The 23121-nt window shown below is 45.5% G+C and overlaps 3 protein-coding genes across 8 annotated transcripts in view; 2 read left to right on the top strand and 1 right to left on the bottom strand.

The window, feature by feature from the left end:
• Window positions 1-15529, bottom strand: part of LOC106593727 (MHC class II regulatory factor RFX1) — a 29468-nt gene extending 13939 nt beyond the window's left edge. Inside the window, exons 1-8 of the mRNA XM_045709548.2 lie at window positions 15375-15529; window positions 13659-14018; window positions 7794-7897; window positions 6939-7015; window positions 6537-6795; window positions 6233-6414; window positions 2276-2395; window positions 2068-2189 (exon numbers count right to left, since the gene is read on the bottom strand). Of these exons, the coding sequence (XP_045565504.1) occupies window positions 2068-2189; window positions 2276-2395; window positions 6233-6414; window positions 6537-6795; window positions 6939-7015; window positions 7794-7897; window positions 13659-13965 (1171 nt within the window). The 5' untranslated portion in view covers window positions 13966-14018; window positions 15375-15529. The remainder of the gene's footprint in view (window positions 1-2067; window positions 2190-2275; window positions 2396-6232; window positions 6415-6536; window positions 6796-6938; window positions 7016-7793; window positions 7898-13658; window positions 14019-15374) is intronic.
• A 3520-nt stretch (window positions 15530-19049) lies between these two features.
• Window positions 19050-20677, top strand: LOC106593640 (relaxin-3-like). Its single transcript, XM_082970021.1, has 2 exons — window positions 19050-19387; window positions 19805-20677. The coding sequence occupies exons 1-2, from the start codon at window positions 19201-19203 to the stop codon at window positions 20098-20100; spliced, it is 483 nt and encodes a 160-aa protein (XP_082826147.1). The 5' UTR covers window positions 19050-19200; the 3' UTR covers window positions 20101-20677.
• A 1646-nt stretch (window positions 20678-22323) lies between these two features.
• The window catches only part of LOC106592134 (transportin-2), a 40038-nt gene continuing 39240 nt past the window's right edge, over window positions 22324-23121 (top strand). For all 6 annotated transcript variants that reach the window (XM_082966965.1, XM_082966961.1, XM_082966963.1 and 3 more), the window contains exon 1: window positions 22324-22601. The gene's annotated coding sequence lies outside the window, so the exon portion shown is untranslated. The remainder of the gene's footprint in view (window positions 22602-23121) is intronic.

The raw sequence follows: 23121 nt of genomic DNA, 5'->3' as shown, positions 1-23121 counted from the left end.
ATACGACTAGGACGGATGATAATACGACTAGGACGGATATTAATACGACTAGGACGGATGATAATACGACTAGGACGGATATTAATACGACTAGGACGGATATTAATACGACTAGGACGGATATTAATACGACTAGGACGGATATTAATACGACTAGGACGGATATTAATACGACTAGGACGGATATTAATACGACTAGGACGGATGATTAATACGACTAGGACGGATGATAATACGACTAGGACGGATGATAATACGACTAGGACGGATGATAATACGACTAGGACGGATATTAATACGACTAGGACGGATGATTAATACGACTAGGACGGATATTAATACGACTAGGACGGATGATAATACGACTAGGACGGATGATAATACGACTAGGACGGATATTAATACGACTAGGACGGATATTAATACGACTAGGACGGATATTAATACGACTAGGACGGATATTAATACGACTAGGACGGATATTAATACGACTAGGACGGATATTAATACGACTAGGACGGATATTAATACGACTAGGACGGATATTAATACGACTAGGACGGATGATAATACGACTAGGACGGATGATTAATACGACTAGGACGGATGATAATACGACTAGGACGGATATTAATACGACTAGGACGGATATTAATACGACTAGGACGGATGATAATACGACTAGGACGGATGATAATACGACTAGGACGGATATTAATACGACTAGGACGGATATTAATACGACTAGGACGGATATTAATACGACTAGGACGGATATTAATACGACTAGGACGGATATTAATACGACTAGGACGGATATTAATACGACTAGGACGGATATTAATACGACTAGGACGGATGATAATACGACTAGGACGGATATTAATACGACTAGGACGGATATTAATACGACTAGGACGGATATTAATACGACTAGGACGGATATTAATACGACTAGGACGGATGATAATACGACTAGGACGGATATTAATACGACTAGGACGGATATTAATACGACTAGGACGGATGATAATACGACTAGGACGGATATTAATACGACTAGGACGGATGATAATACGACTAGGACGGATGATAATACGACTAGGACGGATATTAATACGACTAGGGTGGATATTAATACGACTAGGACGGATATTAATACGACTAGGACGGATATTAATACGACTAGGACGGATATTAATACGACTAGGACGGATATTAATACGACTAGGACGGATATTAATACGACTAGGACGGATGATAATACGACTAGGACGGATGATAATACGACTAGGACGGATATTAATACGACTAGGGTGGATATTAATACGACTAGGACGGATGATAATACGACTAGGACGGATGATAATACGACTAGGGTGGATGATAATATGACTAGGATGGGATGACTAGGACGGATATTAATATGACTAGGACGGATGATAATGACTAGGTCGGATGATAATATGACTAGGATGGATGATAATATGACTAGGATGGTGGCTTTGACTTCTGGGCAACGGAAGAAAGTTGGTGTGAAAACCAATAGAACAGGAGAGAAATGCTGGTTAACGACATCAGGAAGTCTTTATAAAATAATTGCCTCCACATTTCTAATAATTTTGACAAGGCTACTCTGAAGTAAGTTGAAGTAAATTGAAGTAAAGTAAAACATTCAGGTTTCAAACAATTCTAGTGCAAAGTGGTGTGTGACGCGCTGACAGCCTGCCTAGCGTTAACTAAAGCCTAGGCACTCGAATGGCGAATGGGAGACACACTTTAATTACTATCAGGGCCATCAAAACTGTTAACACCCAACTGCATTTAGAATGGTTGTGTTGCACAATGGCTGGGCTTCCAACAGCACGTTTCACTCCAGTACCATTGGCTGGGCTTCCAACAGCACGTTTCACTCCAGTACCATTGGCTGGGTTTCCAACAGCACGTTTCACTCCAGTACCCTCTTTTTGAGGAACTGCTCTCAAGCTGTCTGACAGATGATAGGCTATTCTGCTCCTCTGTGTGTGTGTGTGTGTGTGTGTGTGTACCTAGTCCCTGTCCACTCACCCAGGAACTGCTGGTATTGTTGCACCTGAGCTGAGATGTCACTGAGCCCTGCCCCCTGCTGCTGCCCCGCCCCCAGAGACATCCCATTGGACATGCCCTCCACCTTCAGAACCGGCTTTATCCTATTGGACAGAACAGCTGTCAAAAGAGAGACAAAAGAGAGAGAGAGAGAGAGAGAGAGAGACTGGAAGACACAGACACCCCCTACCTGTGTTTCTGAGAGAAGGGTTGCTGTCTCAAGGCTAGGTGCTGGTGGTCGTCTATCAGACGGAGCAGAGAGGAGGTGGCCTTGATACGAAGACCATAGTAGTGGTACTTAGAGTTCCCTCTGAGAACACAGTCACCTTATTATTACATGACAATTACAGCAGCTGCCACTATGGAACAGGTGTGTTATACCAGACGGGTGTGTGTTATATACAGTTGAAGTCGGAAGTTTACATCCACTTATGTTGGAGTCATTAAAACGCGTTTTTCAACCACTCCACAAATTTCTTGTTCTTTTTTTCATATTTATTTATTTCACCTTTATTTAACCAGGTAGGCCAGTTGAGAACAAGTTCTCATTTACAACTGCGACCTGGCCAAGATAAAGCAAAGCAGTGTGACACAAACAACAACACAGAGTTACACATGGAATAAACAAATGTACAGTCAATAACACAATAGAAAAATAGAAAGTCTATATACAGTGTGTGCAAATGGTGTGAGGAGGTAAGGCAATAAATAGACCATAGTAGCGAAGTAATTACAATTCAGCAAATTAACACTGGAGTGACAGATGAGCAGATGATGGTGTGCAAAAGAGCAGAAAAGTAAATAAAAACAATATGGGGATGACATAGTTAGATTGAGGTAGGTTGACTGTTAACAAACTATAGTTTTGGCAAGTCGGTTAGGACATCTACTTTGTGCTTGACACAAGTCATTTTTCCAACAATTGTTTACAGACAGATTATTTCACTTATAATTCACTGTATCACAATTCCAGTGGGTCAGAAGTTAACATAGACTAAGTTGACTGTGCCTTTAAACAGCTTGGAAAATTCCAGAAAATGATGTCATGGCTTTAGAAGCTTCTGATAGGCTAATTGACATCATTTGAGTCAATTGGAGGTGTACCTGTGGATGTATTTCAAGGCCTACCTTCAAACTCAGTGCCTCTTTGCTTGACATCATGGGAAAATCAAAAGAAATCAGCCAAGACCTCAGAAAACAAATTGGAGACGTCCACAAGTCTGGTTCCTCCTTGGGAGCAATTTCCAAATGCCTGAAGGTACCACGTTCATCTGTACAAACAATAGTACGCAAGTATAAACACCATGGGACCACGCAGCCGTCATACCGCTCAGGAAGGAGACGTTTTCTGTCTCCTAGAGATGAACGTACTTCGGTGCGAAAAGTGCAAATCAATCCCAGAACAACAGCAAAGGACCTTGTGAAGATGCTGGAGGAAACAGGTACAAAAAGTATTTAGTCAGCCACCAATTGTGCAAGTTCTCCCACTTAAAAAGATGAGAGAGGCCTGTAATTTTCATCATAGGTACACGTCAACTATGACAGACAAAATGCGAAAAAGAATCCAGAAAATCACATTGTAGGATTTTTCATGAATTTATTTGCAAATTATGGTGGAAAATAAGTATTTGGTCACCTACAAACAAGCAAGATTTCTGGCTCTCACAGACCTGAAACTTCTTTAAGAGGCTCCTCTGTCCTCCACTCGTTACCTGTATTAATGGCACCTGTTTGAACTTGTTATCAGTATAAAAGACACCTGTCCACAACCTCAAACAGTCACACTCCAAACTCCACTATGGCCAAGACCAAAGAGCTGTCAAAGGACACCAGAAACAAAATTGTAGACCTGCACCAGGCTGGGAAGACTGAATCTGCAATAGGTAAGCAGCTTGGTTTGAAGAAATCAACTGTGGGAGCAATTATTAGGAAATGGAAGACATACAAGACCACTGATAATCTCCCTCGATCTGGGGCTCCACGCAAGATCTCACCCCGTGGGGTCAAAATTATCACAAGAACGGTGCGCAAAAATCCCAGAACCACACGGGGGGGACCTAGTGAATGACCTGCAGAGAGCTGGGACCAAAGTAACAAAGCCTACCATCAGTAACACACTACGCCGCCAGGGACTCAAATCCTGCAGTGCCAGACGTGTCCAGGCCCATCTGAAGTTTGCTAGAGAGCATTTGGATGATCCAGAAGAGGATTGGGAGAATGTCATACAGTCAGATGAAACCAAAATATAACTTTTTGGTAAAAACTCAACTCGTTGTGTTTGGAGGACAAAGAATGCTGAGTTGCATCCAAAGAACACCATACCTACTGTGAAGCATGGGGGTGGAAACATCATGCTTTGGGGCTGTTTTTCTGCAAAGGGGCCAGGACGACTGATCCGTGTAAAGGAAAGAATGAATGGGGCCATGTATCGTGAGATTTTGAGTGAAAACCTCCTTCCATCAGCAAGGGCATTGAAGATGAAAAGTGGCTGGGTCTTTCAGCATGACAATGATCCCAAACACACCACCCGGGCAACGAAGGAGTGGCTTCGTAAGAAGCATTTCAAGGTCCTGGAGTGGCCTAGCCAGTCTCCAGATCTCAACCCCATAGAAAATCTTTGGAGGGAGTTGAAAGTCCGTGTTGCCCAGCGACAGCCCCAAAACATCACTGCTCTAGAGGAGATCTGCATGGAGGAATGGGCCAAAATACCAGCAACAGTGTGAAAACCTTGTGAAGACTTACAGAAAACGTTTGACCTGTGTCATTGCCAACAAAGGGTATATAACAAAGTATTGAGATAAGTATTTGGTCAATAACAAAAGTTTATTTTCCACCATAATTTGTAAATAAATTCATTAAAAATCCTACAATGTGATTTTCTGGATTTTTTTTTCTCATTTTGTCTGTCATAGTTGAAGTGTACCTATGATGAAAATTACAGGCCTCTCATCTTTTTAAGTGGGAGAACTTGCACAATTGGTGGCTGACTAAATACTTTTTTGCCCCACTGTATATCCACAGTAAAACAAGCCCTATATCGACATAACCTGAAAGGCCGCTCAGCAAGGAAGAACCCACTGCTCCAAACCCGCCATTAAAAAGCCAGACTATGGTTTCCAACTGCACATGAGGACAAAGATCGTACTTTTTGGAGAAATGTCCTCTGGTCTGATGAAACAAAAATAGAACTGTTTGGCCATAATGACCATTGTTATGTTTGGAGGAAAAAGGGGGAGGCTTGCAAGCCAAAGAACACCATCCCAACCGTGAAGCACGGGGGTGGCAGCATCATGTTGTGGGGATGCTTTGCTGCAGGTGGGACTGGTGTACTTCACAAAATAGATGGCATCATGAGGTAGGAAAATTATGTGGATATTTTGAAGCAACATCTCAAGACATCAGTCAGGAAGTTAAAGCTTGGTCGCAAATGGGTCTTCCAAATGGACAATGACCCCAAGCATACTTCCAAAGTTGTGGCCAAATGGATTAAGGACAACAAAGTCAAGGTAGTGGAGTGGCCATCACAAAGCCCTGACCTCAATCCTATAGACATTTTTGGGGCAGAACTGAAAAAGCGTGTGCGAGCAAGGAGGCCTACAAACCTGACTCAGTTACACCAGCTCTGTCAGGAGGAATAGGCCAAAATTCACCCAACATATTGTGGGAAGCTTGTGAAAAAGCTACCCGAAATGTTTGACCCAAGTTAAACAATTTAAAGGCAATGCTACCAAATACTAATTGAGTGTATGTAAACTTCTGACCCACTGGGAATGTGATGAAAGAAATAAAAGCTGAAATAAATCATTCTCTCTACTATTATTCTGACATTTCACATTCATAAAATAAAGTGGTGATCCTAACTGACCAAAGACAGGGAATTTTTACTAGGATTAAATGTCAGGAATTGTGAAAAACTGAGTTTAAATGTATTTGGCTAAGGTGTATGTAAACTTCAGACTTCAACTGTAGGCGTGTGTGTTATATAGACGTGTGTGTTATATAGGCGTGTGTGTATCTATAGTGTGTGTTGTATAGACGTGTGTGTATCTATAGGCGTGTGTGTTATATAGGCGTGTGTGTTATATAGACGTGTGTGTTGTATAGACGTGTGTGTTGTATAGACGTGTGTGTTGTATAGTGTACATACCGTGTGCCCAGGCGTCTGGTCCTCAGCCCCATGAAGACAGATCTGATGAGCTTGCCGAAGGAGGCAGCGTTGACAGGTTCTAGTTTGTGTTCCTGACAGTGTAAGAGGTAGTGGCAGTAGAGGGTACAGCGAGGCAGACTGACCCCCTCTGCACCCTCGTAGTTATCTAGCAGCCACTGTACCTGGAGGAGGGAGGGAGGGAGGGAAGATAGCTTTAGACTAGAGCGATTTGTCCAAATCAACATGCACAAACAAGAGTGGTGTTACTATTTACACCCCCCCCCCCCCCCCTCCCCCCACTCACTGTGGCAGGGGCTGCTCTGGTGTTGTGACTGGAGTAGTTTCCTCCTCCGCTGCCCCCACCTCCCAATACGTACCCGCCCTGGATGACGTAACCACTCCCACCTCCTCCCGTTGCCGCGGTGACAGAGACTGACTGTGAAGTCACGGAGTTAGTGACCTGTGACCCCGAGGTGGGCGTGGATTCGTAGTAGGAAGAGGAGGAAGAGGGAGGGGTCTGGGAGTAGAGGGGGGAGTCGGAGTACGGGTAGCTGCCAGAACGACTGGAGGGAGAGACAGAGGGAGAGACAGAGGGAGAGAAGAAGAGATGGGAAGGAGAGAGAAAATAATACAAATCTGTAAAACACGATATATAGAACATGTCTCCATGGTATGAAGGGTGTGTGTGTGTGTGTGTACCACTCACATGGTAGAGGTGGTGTAAGAAGAGTCCTCCCCCTCCACATACTGAACCTGACTGGAGTAAACATGCTGCTGCTGCACCTACAGAGAGAAACAACTCACTCATTCATTTAATAGTCTCAGGAGAATTCATATTAACTTCTCTATCACTCTCTCCTCTATCACTCTCTCCTCTATCACTCTCTCCTCTATCACTCTCTCCTCTATCACTCTCTCCTCTACTCTCCTCTCTCCTCTACTCTCCTCTCTCCCTCCCTCTCTCTTCCTCCCTCTCTCCCCTCCCTCTCTCTTCCTCTCCTCCCTCCCTCCCTCTTCCTCTCCTCCCTCCCTCGCTCTTCCTCTCCTCTCCTCCCTCGCTCTTCCTCTCCTCCCTCCCTCGCTCTTCCTCTCCTCCCTCTCTCTTCCTCTCCTCCCTCCCTCGCTCTTCCTCTCCTCCCTCCCCTCCCTCCCTCCTTCTTCTCTTTCAGAAACCTTCGCCCCATCACTCTTCTCTCTCTCCCTCCCCTACTCTGAGTGTTGCAGCTGATGCGTAGAGCATCATGAGGTGGAACAAGACAGAGGGAAGGAAGAGAGGAGGGAAGGAAGGGCTGCTTTTGGAGATGGAATGAGGGATCTCTCTCTCTCTCTCTCTCTCGCAACGTTACATCTGTTACTGATTCTTACTGATACTCTCTCAAATGCTACAGTGCTGTGTGTGTGTGTATTACCCCATGTGTGATGTGTATAGACTATAGCTTGTTGACATTGTGCTGCCTTCCACTCTTGGCTGTTGGAGACAATGTCTAAACCACTCGCCCTCTGTGTGTCTGGTGTGCGTCAGGTGTGTGTGTACGTGCAGGTGTGTGTGTCTGTAGCGTACCTGTTGGGTGGTCTGCTGTACTACCTGGGTGGGGACCCCTGTCTGAACCACTACTACTGGAGGACTGGAGTCTGATACACTGTCACTAGAATGGAGAGAGCCCTCTATGGAGAGAGAGAAGGAGAGAGAGACAGAGACACACAGAGAGAGGGAGAGACGAGAGAGAGATGCGATGAGTGCGAGAGAGAGAATCGGTGGAAAACAGTAAAGGGGAATAGAGAGAGAAAGATAAAGAGAAGCAGGAGAAAGAGAGAAAGATAAAGAGAAGCAAGGGGAAACAGATGGAAAGAAAGCGAAGCAGGAGGAACAGAGAGAAAGATAAAGATAAAGAGAAGCAGAAGGAAGAGAGAGAAAGATAAAGAGAAGCAGGAGAAAGAGAGAAAGATAAAGAGAAGCAGGAGAAACAGAGAGAAAGAAAGAGAAGCAGGAGGAAGAGAGAGAAAGATAAAGAGAAGCAGGAGGAAGAGAGAAAGATAAAGAGAAGCAGGAGGAAGAGAGAGAAAGATAAAGAGAAGCAGGAGGTAGAGAGAGAAAGATAAAGAGAAGCAGGAGGAAGAGAGAAAGATAAAGAGAAGCAGGAGGAGGAGAGGACAGAGGAAGAGAGGACGGAGGAAGAGAGAGAAAGATAGAGTGGCAGGAGGAAGAGAGGACAGAGGAAGAGAGAAAGATAAAGAGTGGCAGGAGGAAGAGAGAAAGATAAAGAGAAGCAGGAGAAAGAGAGAAAGATAAAGAGAAGCAGGAGAAACAGAGAGAAAGATAAAGAGAAGCAGGAGAAACAGAGAGAAAGAAAGAGAAGCAGGAGGAAGAGAGAGAAAGATAAAGAGAAGCAGGAGGAAGAGAGAAAGATAAAGAGAAGCAGGAGGAAGAGAGAGAAAGATAAAGAGAAGCAGGAGAAAGAGAGAAAGATAAAGAGAAGCAGGAGGAAGAGAGAAAGATAAAGAGAAGCAGGAGGAAGAGAGAGAAAGATAAAGAGAAGCAGGAGGTAGAGAGAGAAAGATAAAGAGAAGCAGGAGGAAGAGAGAGAAAGATAAAGAGAAGCAGGAGGTAGAGAGAGAAAGATAAAGAGAAGCAGGAGGAAGAGAGGACAGAGGAAGAGAGGACGGAGGAAGAGAGAGAAAGATAGAGTGGCAGGAGGAAGAGAGGACAGAGGAAGAGAGAAAGATAAAGAGTGGCAGGAGGAAGAGAGGACAGAGGAAGAGAGAAAGATAAAGAGTGGCAGGAGGAAGAGAGGACAGAGGAAGAGAGGACGGATGGGAGGAAGATAAACAACATGAGATTATGTCTACAACTTCATTAAATATCAAATCATCAACAACATCCACATAATAAAGCAGTACTCACGATACTCTGTCTCCAAACTATAACAGCAGTTACTGTAGAACATAGCTCTTAGGACAGACGGATAGAGAGATGGAGAGAGGACAGAGGACTGGCCATCTCTCCATCCTTATATATGAGGCAGGCAGAGGGAGGCCTTGGACAGCTAATCTCCCTAGATGGAGGGAACAATCCCCCCATTATATAAACACAGGTATCACGAGAGGAGATAGAGGGAGGGGTGGAGGGAAGAGAGGGAGGGGTGGAGGGAAGAGATGGAGGGAAGTGAGGGAGGGTGGAGGGAGGGAAGAGAGGGAGGGTGGAGGGAAGAGAGGGAGGGGTGGAGGGAAGAGAGGGAGGGGTGGAGGGAAGAGAGGGAGGAAAGAGAGGGAGGGGTGGAGGGAAGAGAGGGAGGAAAGAGAGGGAGGGGTGGAGGGAAGAGAGGGAGGGGTGGAGGGAAGAGAGGGAGGGGTGGAGGGAGGGAAGAGAGGGAGGGTGGAGGGAAGAGAGGGAGGGAAGTGAGGGAGGGTGGAGGGAGGGAAGAGAGGGAGGGTGGAGGGAAGAGAGGGAGGGGTGGAGGGAAGAGATGGAAGAAAGAGAGGGAGGGGTGGAGGGAAGAGAGGGAGGGTGGAGGGAAGAGAGGGAGGGTGGAGGGAAGAGAGGGAGGGGTGGAGGGAAGAGAGGGAGGGTGGAGGGAAGAGAGGGAGGGGTGGAGGGAAGAGAGGGAGGGTGGAGGGAAGAGAGGGAGGGGTGGAGGGAAGAGAGGGAGGGGTGGAGGGAAGAGAGGGAGGGTGGAGGGAAGAGAGGGAGGGGTGGAGGGAAGAGAGGGAGGGTGGAGGGAAGAGAGGGAGGGTGGAGGGAAGAGAGGGAGGGGTGGAGGGAAGAGAGGGAGGGGTGGAGGGAAGAGAGGGAGGGTGGAGGGAAGAGAGGGAGGGGTGGAGGGAAGAGAGGGAGGGTGGAGGGAAGAGAGGGAGGGGTGGAGGGAAGAGAGGGAGGGGTGGAGGGAAGAGAGGGAGGGTGGAGGGAAGAGAGGGAGGGTGGAGGGAAGAGAGGGAGGGTGGAGGGAAGAGAGGGAGGGTGGACAGAGATAGATGTTGACTTTTGTGTTTTATTACTGTTCATATAATATGGTGATCCATCCATTTGTATTGTTTATTTCACTTTTGTAAATGATCTACTTCACTTGCTTTGGCAACGTTAACATATGTTTCCCATGCCAATAAAACCCCTTAAATTGAATTGAACAGACAGACAGACAGACAGACAGACAGACAGACAGACAGACAGACAGACAGACAGACAGACAGACAGACAGACAGACAGACAGACAGACAGACAGACAGACAGACAGACAGACAGACAGACAGACAGACAGACAGACAGACAGACAGACAGACAGACAGAGATCTGTCTCTAGTTCCAGTGTGTGTGTGTGTGTGTGTGTGTGTGTGTGTGTGTGTGTGTGTGTGTGTGTGGTGTGAGTGGAGCAGGCCAGGCTACACTAGTGTTACCTGATACTAACACCCTGCCAGGCTGACAGGTTAGCTGCTGCTGCTAATCTACTAATAGACACCATGCAAAAAAACTACACAACACACAGTATGGCTGGTCAACTAGTCTGGCAACTTTACAGTACACTTTGGGATTACAATGGAAATACATTGTTAAAACATTACGGAGTTGTCCTCAATGATTTTAAATACAGTGTATATCCACATGTGGTAGAATTGTGTTTTTAAATTATGATTATTATTTTAATCGTATACAAACGTCCTGTGTATATCTGTACTAAAGACTGTAGCATGCAGGCCTACTGATGGTAGGTAGTAGAATTCTCTCGTGGACAAAACTTAATCCAGCATCTACAGTGAGGGAAAAAATATTTGATCCCCTGCTGATTTTGTACGTTTGCCCACTGAGAAAGAAACGAACAGGCTAGAATTTTAATGGTAGGTTTATTTGAACAGTGAGAGACAGAATAACAGCAAAAAAATCCATAAAAACGCATGTCAAAAATGTTATAAATTGATTTGCATTGTAATGAGGGAAATAAGTATTTGACCCCTCTGCAAAACATGACTTAGTACTTGGTGGCAAAACCCTTGTTGGCAATCACAGAGGTCAGATGTTTCTTGTAGTTGGCCACCAGGTTTGCACACATCTCAGGAGGGATTTTGTCCCACTCCTCTTTGCAGATCTTCTCCAAATCATTAAGGTGTCGAGGCTGACGTTTGGCAACTCGAACCTTCAGCTCCCTCCACAGATTTTCTATGGGATTAAGGTCTGGAGACTGGCTAGGCCACTCCAGGACCTTAATGTGCTTCTTCTTGAGCCACTCCTTTGTTGCCTTGGCCGTGTGTTTTGGGTCATTGTCATGCTGGAATACCCATCCACGACCCATTTTCAATGCCCTGGCTGAGGGAAGGAGGTTCTCACCCAAGATTTGACGGTACATGGCCCTGTCCATCGTCCCTTTGATGCGGTGAAGTTGTCCTGGCCCCTTAGCAGAAAAACACCCCCAAAGCATAATGTTTCCACCTCCATGTTTGACGGTGGGGATGGTGTTCTTGGGGTCAAAGGCAGCATTCCTCCTCCTCCAAACACGGCGAGTTGAGTTGATGCCAAAGAGCTCCATTTTGGTCTCATCTGACCACAACACTTTCACCCAGTTGTTCTCTGAATCATTCAGATGTTCATTGGCAAACTTCAGACGGGCATGTATATGTGCTTTCTTGAGCAGGGGGACCTCGCGGGCGCTGCAGGATTTCAGTCCTTCACGGCGTAGTGTGTTACCAATTGTTTTCTTGGTGACTATGGTCCCAGCTGCCTTGAGATCATTGACAAGATCCTCCCGTGTAGTTCTGGGCTGATTCCTCACCGTTCTCATGATCATTGCAACTCCACGAGGTGAGATCTTGCATGGGGCCCCAGGCCGAGGGAGATTGATAGTTCTTTTGTGTTTCTTCCATTTGCGAATAATCGCACCAACTGTTGTCACCTTCTCACCAAGCTGCTTGGCGATGGTCTTGTAGCCCATTCCAGCCTTGTGTAGGTCTACAATCTTGTCCCTGACATCCTTGGAGAGCTCTTTAGTCTTGGCCATGGTGGAGAGTTTGGAATCTGATTGATTGATTGCTTCTGTGGACAGGTGTCTTTTTTTCAGGTAACAAGCTGAGATTAGGAGCACTCCCTTTAACAGTGTGCTCCTAATCTCAGCTCGTTACCTGTATAAAAGACACCTGGGAGCCAGAAATCTTTCTGATTGAGAGGGGGTCAAATACTTATTTCCCTCATTAAAATGCAAATCAATTCATAATATTTCTGACATGCATTTTTCTGGATTTTTTTGTTGTTATTCTGTCTCTCACTGTTCAAATAAACCTACCATTAAAATTATAGACTGATAATTTCTTTGTCACTGGGCAAACGTACAAAATCAGCAGGGGATCAAATACTTTTTTCCCCTCACTGTATGTAATTAAGCAAGATTGTTGTTCTGAGTTTCCGAGATTAGTAGTAGAAAGGTTAGCCACATGCCAGTATTTCCCTCCTACAGCCCAGGTAACAGTAGTCCTGTGTGGACCAGTTGGCAAGGGTTGTGGGTTCAAATCCCGCTGCGGCCACTAAAATGTCTCTGTTGTTAGTTACTTTGAATAAAAGTGGCTGCTAAATGGCCTAATGCAGGTTAAATTACAATGGTGCTTTTATGTTTCCACTGGGTTAGTAAACCAACCATTAGCCAACCTGGACCTCAGAGAACAGACCAACCATTAGCCAACCTGGACCTCAGAGAACAGACCAACCATTAGCCAACCTGGACCTCAGAGAACAGACCAACCATTAACCAACCTGGACCTCAGAGAACAGACCAACCTGGACCTCAGAGAACAGAACAACCATTAACCAACCTGGACCTCAGAGAACAGACCAACCATTAACCAACCTGGACCTCAGAGAACAGACCAACCATTAGCCAACCTGGACCTCAGAGAACAGACCAACCATTAACCAACCTGGACCTCAGAGAACAGACCAACCTGGACCTCAGAGAACAGACCAACCATTAACCAACCTGGACCTCAGAGAACAGACCAACCTGGACCTCAGAGAACAGACCAACCATTAACCAACCTGGACCTCAGAGAACAGACCAACCTGGACCTCAGAGAACAGAACAACCATTAACCAACCTGGACCTCAGAGGACAGACCAACCATTAACCAACCTGGACCTCAGAGAACAGACCAACCATTAACCAACCTGGACCTCAGAGAACAGACCAACCATTAACCAACCTGGACCTCAGAGAACAGACCAACCTGGACCTCAGAGAACAGACCAACCTCCCCGGACCTCAGAGAACAGACCAACCTGGACCTCAGAGAACAGCCCCGGCCCGGCGACCAACCTGGACCTCAGAGAGCCTGTCCTACAGGTCTGGTAGATAACCATGGTAACAGTCGTCAGGAGAGGAAAGTGTGGCTATGGTAGAATAGACATGTTTCATCATGTCAGCTACTCTCACCTGAGAGAGTGAGAATGCCTCACCTGTAACGGTCACTACGATGTACTGTGGTGTGGAACTCTGTCCGTTACTCTGCTGAACGGCAGAACTCTGGATCTCCGCGGTAACAAACTGAGTCTGAGAAGGCGTGGCCAGAACCACTGTCTTCTGGACCTTGGTGGGCGTGGCTTCAGCAGGAAGTTTGTCCTGTCCGGTTGTGGAGACAATGGACACTGACTGGTTGAACTGGGTTGGCGTGGAGCGGGAGGGCGTGGCTGATTGTGTTGCTATGGTGACAGCATTGGGCTGGGGGGCTGGCTGGAGCTCTTCTGTGTAGCCTGGGGTCGCCATGACTACCGCCACAGCTGGACCAAGACCGCCACAGCTGGACCAAGACCACCACTCTGGGGGAAGGACAAGGGAAGGAGTTGGTTATGACACACACACACACACACACACACACACACACACACACACACACACACACACACACACACACACACACACACACGCACACACACACACACACACAGTGTAGAATTGTGCCAACACAACTTTCAAACCTTTTTCAACACACTTCATTTCACCTCTTGTGAAAGCACACTGACAAAGGTGGACAGAAACAAGGGTGGAAGTGAGTATTTTGTCTGAGGCTGAGGCACATTAAGGTTCTTCCAAAGCTTGATGGTGAGTTGGTTACTTGAATCAGTTGTGTCGTTCTAGGCCCAAAACCAGAACGTGCACCCAGGGGGCCCCAGGACTGAGTTTGGGAAACCCTGGTCTAAAGCACTGAGGTGTGGGTGGCGTGAGCTCTGACAAATTATTAGAATATTTATATCCCATGAAATGATTGCATATAGACCCTTTAACTATGCCATTACATACATTTGACAATGAGAAGTTTCCACTAGTAGAATATGCCACATGAGGATTTATGAACTGTAACACACACACACACACACACACACACACACACACACACACACACACACACACACACACACACACACACACACACACACACCAATGTTCTGATAGCAACAGCATACAGAAAACGCACCTTGCTCCTTCTCTACTAGCATATCATATAATATTTTCTCCAGTTGCCATTGGTGTATGCTTCTAAATATTGCTTCTCCATTGGCTTCAGGTAATGTCAATCCCACCCATAGGCTCAACCCACCTTCCCCTCCCTGCGTGACAGCCAAGGCGAGGACAGCAGAGCATGAGATCTGGCACACATTACGGGCATGACGATCACTTTTACTAGAGAGAAAACTTTTTCACAACTATAAAATAACGGTCAACTTCATGACACATTCGTTTCTATGCTTCAGTTTACACACACTGACCCATATGTCTGTTTTGCGATTAGATTTTTTTTTAAAGTTAGAAAATCTAAAGTGATTTTCTAATCAAAAGTATCCGTGAACATGTGACAAGTATGCCTCGTTCACTAAGTTTAACAATGTTTTTTCATGTTAAAAGCTTTGTCGACAAACATTTCGAACAACTAAAAGTACAAGATTCTCATATTACAACACCCGCCATTTTGTATTCCTATAACAGATTTGACATCGTCATAACAACCGTCTGCGTTTGGAAAGCGGTTAGCAACTAGCTGGGACCAGTGCTATTCCATCTCTGCCACACTAGTGCCTTTTAACGTTAGATAAAAGCAATAAAACGTTACACAACTTAACAAAATTATTCAGACATAAACATCAGACGACGGTTTAATAAAGGTGTTGCTTATTCACCTCAAATTCCCCCTGGAATATTCCTGGCTTTGGCGTTAAAGTTTGTTTCTTAATGATTCTGGTTGTTGTTGTTGTTGTTGATTCTCGTTGCTTGGTTCTTGTCGCCACGACTACCGTGACTATGGCGCCTCGTCCTCACCCGGGCAACTGTTGCTACCCACCCGTCTTTATCCCGCCCTCTTCTTAACTTTGATTGGATCATTTTGGGGCGATGGCACTCATTTGTCGTCATGTCATTGGAGCATGTTTATGTCAATCATTTTTATATCAACCGATTGGCTGTCAATCTCTGTCTATCACTTTCACTACCCACTAAAAGTAATAGGAAAACACCCTGGTTCTCCCATTTCCTCGGGGTAATGGCTAGAATGTATCCAGTTTCTGTCAAATTAACGTCAGAATTGACTTTTCGTAGCAGGTTAGGAGAATTTACGCAGCAGGTTAGGAGAATTAACGTAGCAGGTTAGGACAATTAGGTTAAGGTTAGGAAAGGGATTAGGGTTAGCTAGAATGCAATTTTTTTTTTTTTTTTACAAAGATGGTTCCTTTCTAGCCATGATCCTGGTTCTCATAATGGTTGGATCGCTGTCAGTGAAATTATTCCAATCAATTGATTATTGCTCTACATTTACAATTTAGCAATTTATCATATGCATTAGGGGTCCGCGGAGGTACTGCAGGGGTCCCACAGCCAGATCTCAAAATATGTTTAAAAAATATATTTACATTTACATTTACGTCATTTAGCAGACGCTCTTATCCAGAGCGACTTACAAATTGGTGCATTCATAATAATAAATAAAATGCACTGTAATTTATGCTTTAAAAATGAAAAGTTTTCTCTGCCTCATGGCAAAATGTGTAGAATAGCAGGACATTATCCTATGCCAAGAGGAGGCCTTTTAAATGTTGTTTTCCTAGGGCCCAAGACTTGATTCGTCCAGCCATGTAGCCTACTGCAGGAAGCAAACATCAGAGTACAACTCCTTGTAGGCTATTTTAATCTCACTCGAGTTGTGATTTAATTATTTGTTTATTTTTTATTTTATTTAACCTTTATTTAACTAGGCAAGTCAGTTAAGAACAAATTATTATTTACAATGACGGCCTACCCTGGCCAAAGAGGGGTCCCTGATGAATTTGCTACTACAAAAGGGATCCCTGGCCCCAAAAAATTTGAGAACCCCTGCATTAAATCAAATCAAATTTTATTGGTCACATACACGTGATTAGCAGATGTTACAGCGGGTGTAGCGAAATGCTTGTGCTTCTAGCTCCGATAGTGCAGTAATATCTAACAAGTAATATCTAACAAATTACACTACATATACCCAATACACACAAATCTAAGTAGGAATGAATTAAGACTATATACATATGGATGAGCGATGTCAGAGCGGAACGGACTAAGATACAGTAGAATAGTACAGAATACAGTGTATACATATGAGATGAGTACTGCAAGATATGTAAACATTATTAAGTGAATGAGATACCGTAGAATAGTATAGAATACAGTATATACATATGAGATGAGTAATGCCAGATATGTAAACATTATTGAAGTGACTAGTGTTCCCATTATTAAAGTGGCCAGTGATTCCTAGTCTATGCCAATAGGCAGCAGCCTCTAATGTGCTAGTGATGGCTGTTTAACAGTCTGATGGTCTTGAGATAGAAGCTGTTTTTCAGTCTCTCGGTCCCTGCTTTGATGCACCTGTACTTACCTCGCCTTCTGGATGATAGCAGGGCGAACAGGCAGTGGCTCGAGTGGTTGTTGTCCTTGATGAACTTTTTGGCCTTCCTGTGAGAACGGGTGGTGTAGGTGTCCTGGAGGGCAGGTAGTTTGACCCCGGTGATGGTGATGCGTTGGGCAGACCGCACCACCCTCTGGAGAGCCTTGCGGTTGCATTAGGTCAATAATGCATGTTAACAATAATAAATGATGACAGATCTCTTTATCTTTTCTCCCTTTCACACACACACACACACACACACAACATATGTTGTACTATCCTTCTGGGGACCTAAAATTGATTACCATTCAAAATCCATTTTTCCCTAACCCCTAACCTTACCCTAACCCTACCCTAACCCTTCCCTAACCTTACCCTAACCTTACCCTAACCCTAATAGGCCTCCAAGCCCACACACTCAAACACATTTCTTGAGTGAGTGACGTCAAATATATGGCCAAGGAAAATGTTGTTGTGACAATAGGCAGGTTTCTATTGACCCAAGTTTATTCGACAAAGCAAACGTTGCGACTTATGTAATGGAAAATGGCAGATGTACTGTAGGAGACATTTTTTAAAGATCGAATACATTTGTATCCGTTCGACAGAGGTGGATTTAAATTTTTTATCAAACTTTTTTTTATCGCGACAAATGATGATGGAAACAGTGTTTTTCGAATAAGTTATGATTTCCGAATATATTTTGAAGGTAAGCGGTGCATGTGATGTTATTAAGTATAAAGCTCTACTCCACATGTCATTATAATGCCTAGGCCTACCGCTTGAAAAATTCATTTATTCAACAATAATAACGTTTTTTTTTGCAGGACAAGGAATTTCTTGACTTCAAGGATGCCTTTAATGTCACCATTAAATTGTTTCAGATCATCTAGGCCTGCTTGAGTGCAAGTTACAGCATGGCACGGACCATGGTGGCGATAAGTAGGCACATGAGAATTATTAGAATATGGCAAATATTTGTCAATTCTTGCATTCTATCCATGCTGCCTTTTGCGGGCTACCTGAGACGTAAAATATAGGTGGGCAGGGCATACAGGCTGTCGTCACTTTATTAATGCGCAATTTGCCTAATAGGATTATGGAAACATTTCAAACCACATCATTTTTATTCGACATAGGTTTTTGCAAAAAAAGGCGTGAAGTCATTACATCCAGCTGTTTTCATCGACACGTGACAGTTCAATAGAACCGCATCGTGGCAGGCAATTGTCCTGTCCACTTTCAAACGTTTAAAATGTTGACAAAAATTCACCAGGGAAGTTAATGGAAACATAGCTACTTTCTCCTTATCCATCCATGTCACAAGACTCACAACTAATACTCTATACAGGACAGACATGGGGAGTTGAGTATTATTGCATGTGCTCCTGTGTGTCTGTTTATGTGTCAGTATTAGTGCATGTGTGTGTAGGTCTAACTCCTTGTTCATTTAAAACCCGATCCTATCCCTAGCCAGACATGATAGATAGCAGGTTCCCGAAGTTGTGACACTGGAAGCAACCAGGAAACACTGAAAGGTCGCTGACGATTAGATTAAAGACTACACCTCTGACGTGACCTTTTAACCAGGGACACCATTTGAATCGCAACCTCTCTTATTGGGACCATTGTCCTCCTAAAGGTCTCAGGTCTTAGTCATTTCTTATCTGGCTGTACTCTGAGGCCAAGGGGGATGAGAGAGAGAGAGGGGAGACTTGGTCATAATCATGGGGCACCCCAAGTGGAACCCTATTCCCTGTATAGTGCACTACTTTAGACCAGAGCCCATAGGAAATCCAATTGGCTGTGTTCAGAAGTTGTACACTACGTAGAAAATGAGGGTTCCGTAGGACGCATAAAGCTTCAGTCAGCTGTGCTGGGCTGGGCTCGCTATATAAGGGGTTCCGGGTCCGCCAAGAGAACCACACAGCACCACCGGGTGAGAGCGAAGGAGACACCGACAGAGACACACAGAGACTCACCAAACCTTCACCAGACCACTGATCCACACCTGCAGCCGGGCTATCACTTTCAAGGCTCTTTCTCTTGGACTCCTCTTTCCTCTCTCTCTCCATCTGTCGCTCCTGATCATGTGGAAGGCTGCAGTGTTGACGTTTGGCCTGTTGGTGGCGCTGGTGGGTATGGTGCAGGCTGCAGAGGGCCACTCTAACTCTATCTACGGGGTGAAGCTGTGCGGGAGAGAGTTTATACGGGCCGTCATCTTCACCTGCGGAGGATCGCGTTGGAGGAGAGGAGTGGGCGATGCAGGTGAGATGGGTGCGTGTCTGTGAGAGACGATGTGTATGTGCACCTGTGGCTGTGGTTGTGTATGTGTGGGATTGATTGTCTATGTATGCCTGCATGTGTGTGTGTGTGTGTGTGTGTGTGTGTGTGTGTGTGTGTGTGTGTGTGTGTGTGTGTGTGTGTGTGTGTGTGTGTGTGTGTGTGTGTGTCAGTCTCTCTTGTTGTGCATGTCTAAATGTTTGTCTGCCTACGTGTCTGTTTGACTGACTGACTGACTACTCAACTGTCTGCTACTGTAGGACCAACCATACTGAGATGTTTTCTCTCGTTTAGCACCATAGACTAACATCTAATATCAATCCTTGCAAGAGAACCAGTTGTTCCTGTAGCCTTTTCTATTAGCCTTTTCTATTAAGCCTTCAAATCATGTTATCTTCCTCTTCCTTCCAGGTGACATCTCCATTGACGAGGAGACTGAGGCCTACAGCCCATGGAGCTCCAACGCCATCCCCGGCCTCGCCAGCAAGCAGCGTCCAGGATTGGAGGCCCAGGGCTGGGCAGGCGAGGTCAGGGTGGGGGACTCTGCCGCTGCTGTGTTCAGTCGTTTGGCTCGCTCGCCCATGTCAGAGGAAGTGCTAGAGGCGCTGCGCAGCACGGACAGGAAGGGGCGGGATGTCGTGGTGGGCCTCTCCAACGCCTGCTGCAAGTGGGGCTGCAGCAAGAGCGAGATCAGCTCCCTCTGTTGAGCACTACCAACACCTCTCATTTTCATCCCTCCATCCCCTCGTCCCTCTGCTCAGCTCTTCTAGCTCTCCTCCTACATCACCCCATCGCTCATCCCTCTGCTCAGCTCTTCTAGCTCTCCTCCTACATCACCCCATCTCTCATCCCTCTGCTCAGCTCTTCTACCTCTCCTCCTACATCACCCCATCTCTCATCACTCTGCTCAGCTCTTCTACCTCTCCTCCTACATCACCCCATCTCTCATCACTCTGCTCAGCTCTTCTACCTCTCCTCCTACATCACCCCATCTCTCATCACTCTGCTCAGCTCTTCTAGCTCTCCTCCTACATCACCCCATCTCTCATCACTCTGCTCAGCTCTTCTAGCTCTCCTCCTACATCACCCCATCGCTCATCCCTCTGCTCAGCTCTTCTACCTCTCCTCCTACATCACCCCATCTCTCATCACTCTGCTCAGCTCTTCTACCTCTCCTCCTACATCACCCCATCTCTCATCACTCTGCTCAGCTCTTCTACCTCTCCTCCTACATCACCCCATCTCTCATCACTCTGCTCAGCTCTTCTAGCTCTCCTCCTACATCACCCCATCTCTCATCACTCTGCTCAGCTCTTCTAGCTCTCCTCCTACATCACCCCATCTCTCATCACTCTGCTCAGCTCTTCTAGCTCTCCTCCTACATCACCCCATCGCTCATCCCTCTGCTCAGCTCTTCTACCTCTCCTCCTACATCACCCCATCTCTCATCACTCTGCTCAGCTCTTCTAGCTCTCCTCCTACATCACCCCATCTCTCATCACTCTGCTCAGCTCTTCTACCTCTCCTCCTACATCACCCCATCTCTCGTGCCTCTGCTCAGCTCTTCTACCTCTCCTCCTACATCACCCCATCTCTCATCACTCTGCTCAGCTCTTCTACCTCTCCTCCTACATCACCCCATCTCTCGTGCCTCTCCTCCTACATCACCCCATCTCTCGTGCCTCTCCTCCTACATCACCCCATCTCTCGTGCCTCTGCTCAGCTCTTCTACCTCTCCTCCTACATCACCCCATCTCTCGTGCCTCTGCTCAGCTCTTCTACCTCTCCTCCTACATCACCCCATCTCTCGTGCCTCTGCTCAGCTCTTCTACCTCTCCTCCTACATCACCCCATCTCTCGTGCCTCTGCTCAGCTCTTCTACCTCTCCTCCTACATCACCCCATCTCTCGTGCCTCTGCTCTATCCATTCTACTTTCATTCTTCTGGCCATCTCCATCTCTCACTAACAATCCCTTCATTCCTGCCTGTCTTCCTCCTCTGTCCCCAAAATGTCTTGCCTTCTCTCCTTCCCTCTAGCCCTCCATCCCTCCACTTTTCTATCCCTCCATTCCTCCTGCCTCTTCTCCTTCTCCTGGATAATTTTGTCGATAATTCAGGGTCTCCTGACTGTGAGACTGTTAAAAGAAAAGGTTACACAGCAGCGCGAGTAAAGACATTCTTTGACCATGCATGTATTCTCCGATCTATGTCAATATTATGAGCAGTTTTTGTGTGTTTAGTTACTGATATGACAGTCCAATAAAGTTGTGTTTTGAAAGTGGTAATGTGTTACTCTATATTGACATTTGTCAATGACTCATACTTGATGTATTACAGTATCTGAAAATATATATTCAAATATTTGACCACAAAAGCTTTATTTCTCAACAACACTAGACTAGATCAGCGTTTTTTCAAACTCGGTCCTGGCCCCGTGTGCACATTTTGTTTTTTGCCCTAGCACTACACAGCTGATTCAAATAACCAAAGCTTGATGATGAGTTGGTTATTTCAATCAGCTGTGTAGTCCTTAGGTAAAAAACTAAACGAGCACCCAGGAAGGGCCCCAGGACCGAGTTTGGGAAACCCTGGACGAGAGGACGGGTTTTGTTGTGTCCACCTGTTGTAACTTCCTCCTCCCTGTCTTTGGTGGTGGACTTTGACTGGCTGTCACGCACACCTGTTTAATATATGATGACCCCCCACAGACGATTCCATCCTGCTCGGCCCACATGGCATTAAAAAGTAGACGTTTATTCCATGCCATAAAATTGTATTTTACACTGTCTATTCACTCACTGGTAAATGTAAATAGAAATTTGACTTTGACTTTGTTGAAAGATTGTCTATTATATTGACCTAACTGATGTTGCAGTGTAATCACGTGTGATGTGAACAGATCGGCGATTGGGCAAAACTAGTCAAGCGTATGGAACGTTGAGCTATGTACGGAAGCCGAGTAAGGACCTGCTGGTGGATTTTTGAATCTGACATGACAGCTATTTCTCACACATAGCCAGAGCTATTTATCGCAACAGAAAGGGGGTTCGGGATTATCTCTTTGCTCTAAAAACAAAGTGAGAGATCAAAACCCTTTGCTACTAAATACATCTGGATTGCATCTGCCATTCTGTAAATGCTCATTGCCACGGTACCGGTAGCTCCTGCTAACAAAGCAATTACGGATCTGACAAATCGGTGCGACCAGGTAAAGGCTTTCTTTGGCGGCACTTTCAACATGAAGCTACTAACTAGCTACCTAACTAACAAGCTAACTAGCCAAATTACCAACGTTCGCTATATAATATGTCATTGTGTTGTCTTTATCGTTTGCACTTGGCTAGCTAACAATGTCTACACTCGTTAATTTGTTAGATGTTTGTGTAGCTAGCTAGCTAACGAGCTAATGTCACTTGCGGCGAAATGCGAGGCCGTATCGGCCTACTTGCCCAAGCCGGCCAGGGACTTCCTACTTTATTAGCGTGCAATGCGGAATACTTGCGGAGGCAAAGCTAGATTAGGTAACGTTGGCTAGCTACGTATTGAGTTTATAATGGTGACTGATTACTACTGACTAACTAGTTAACGTTAGGTAGGTAGTTAAATTACTTTGTCAACGTCGGTTGATGTGATATTTGTTTTGATTCCAGGTTGGTTATGTAGCTAGTCTTGATGCTAGTGATTTAGAATGCATTCATTGCATTCGACCCTTGACTGACGCGTTCTAT

The sequence above is a fragment of the Salmo salar genome, chromosome 02, assembly GCF_965601325.2.
Source record: "Salmo salar chromosome 02, fSalSal1, whole genome shotgun sequence".
Classification (NCBI taxonomy): Eukaryota; Metazoa; Chordata; class Actinopteri; order Salmoniformes; family Salmonidae; genus Salmo; species Salmo salar.
The sequence above is the reverse complement of the archived record's forward strand: the minus strand, read 5'-3'. Positions and strand labels throughout refer to the sequence as shown.

Excerpts from the sequence above, each read along its gene's own strand:
- LOC106593640 (XM_082970021.1), top strand. The coding sequence starts at position 19,201 with ATGTGGAAGGCTGCAGTGTTGACGTTTGGCCTGTTGGTGGCGCTGGTG. Across the intron at positions 19,388-19,804 it reads GGGCGATGCAGGTGAGATGG|GTGACATCTCCATTGACGAG; the intron begins GTGCGTGTCTGT and ends TCTTCCTTCCAG.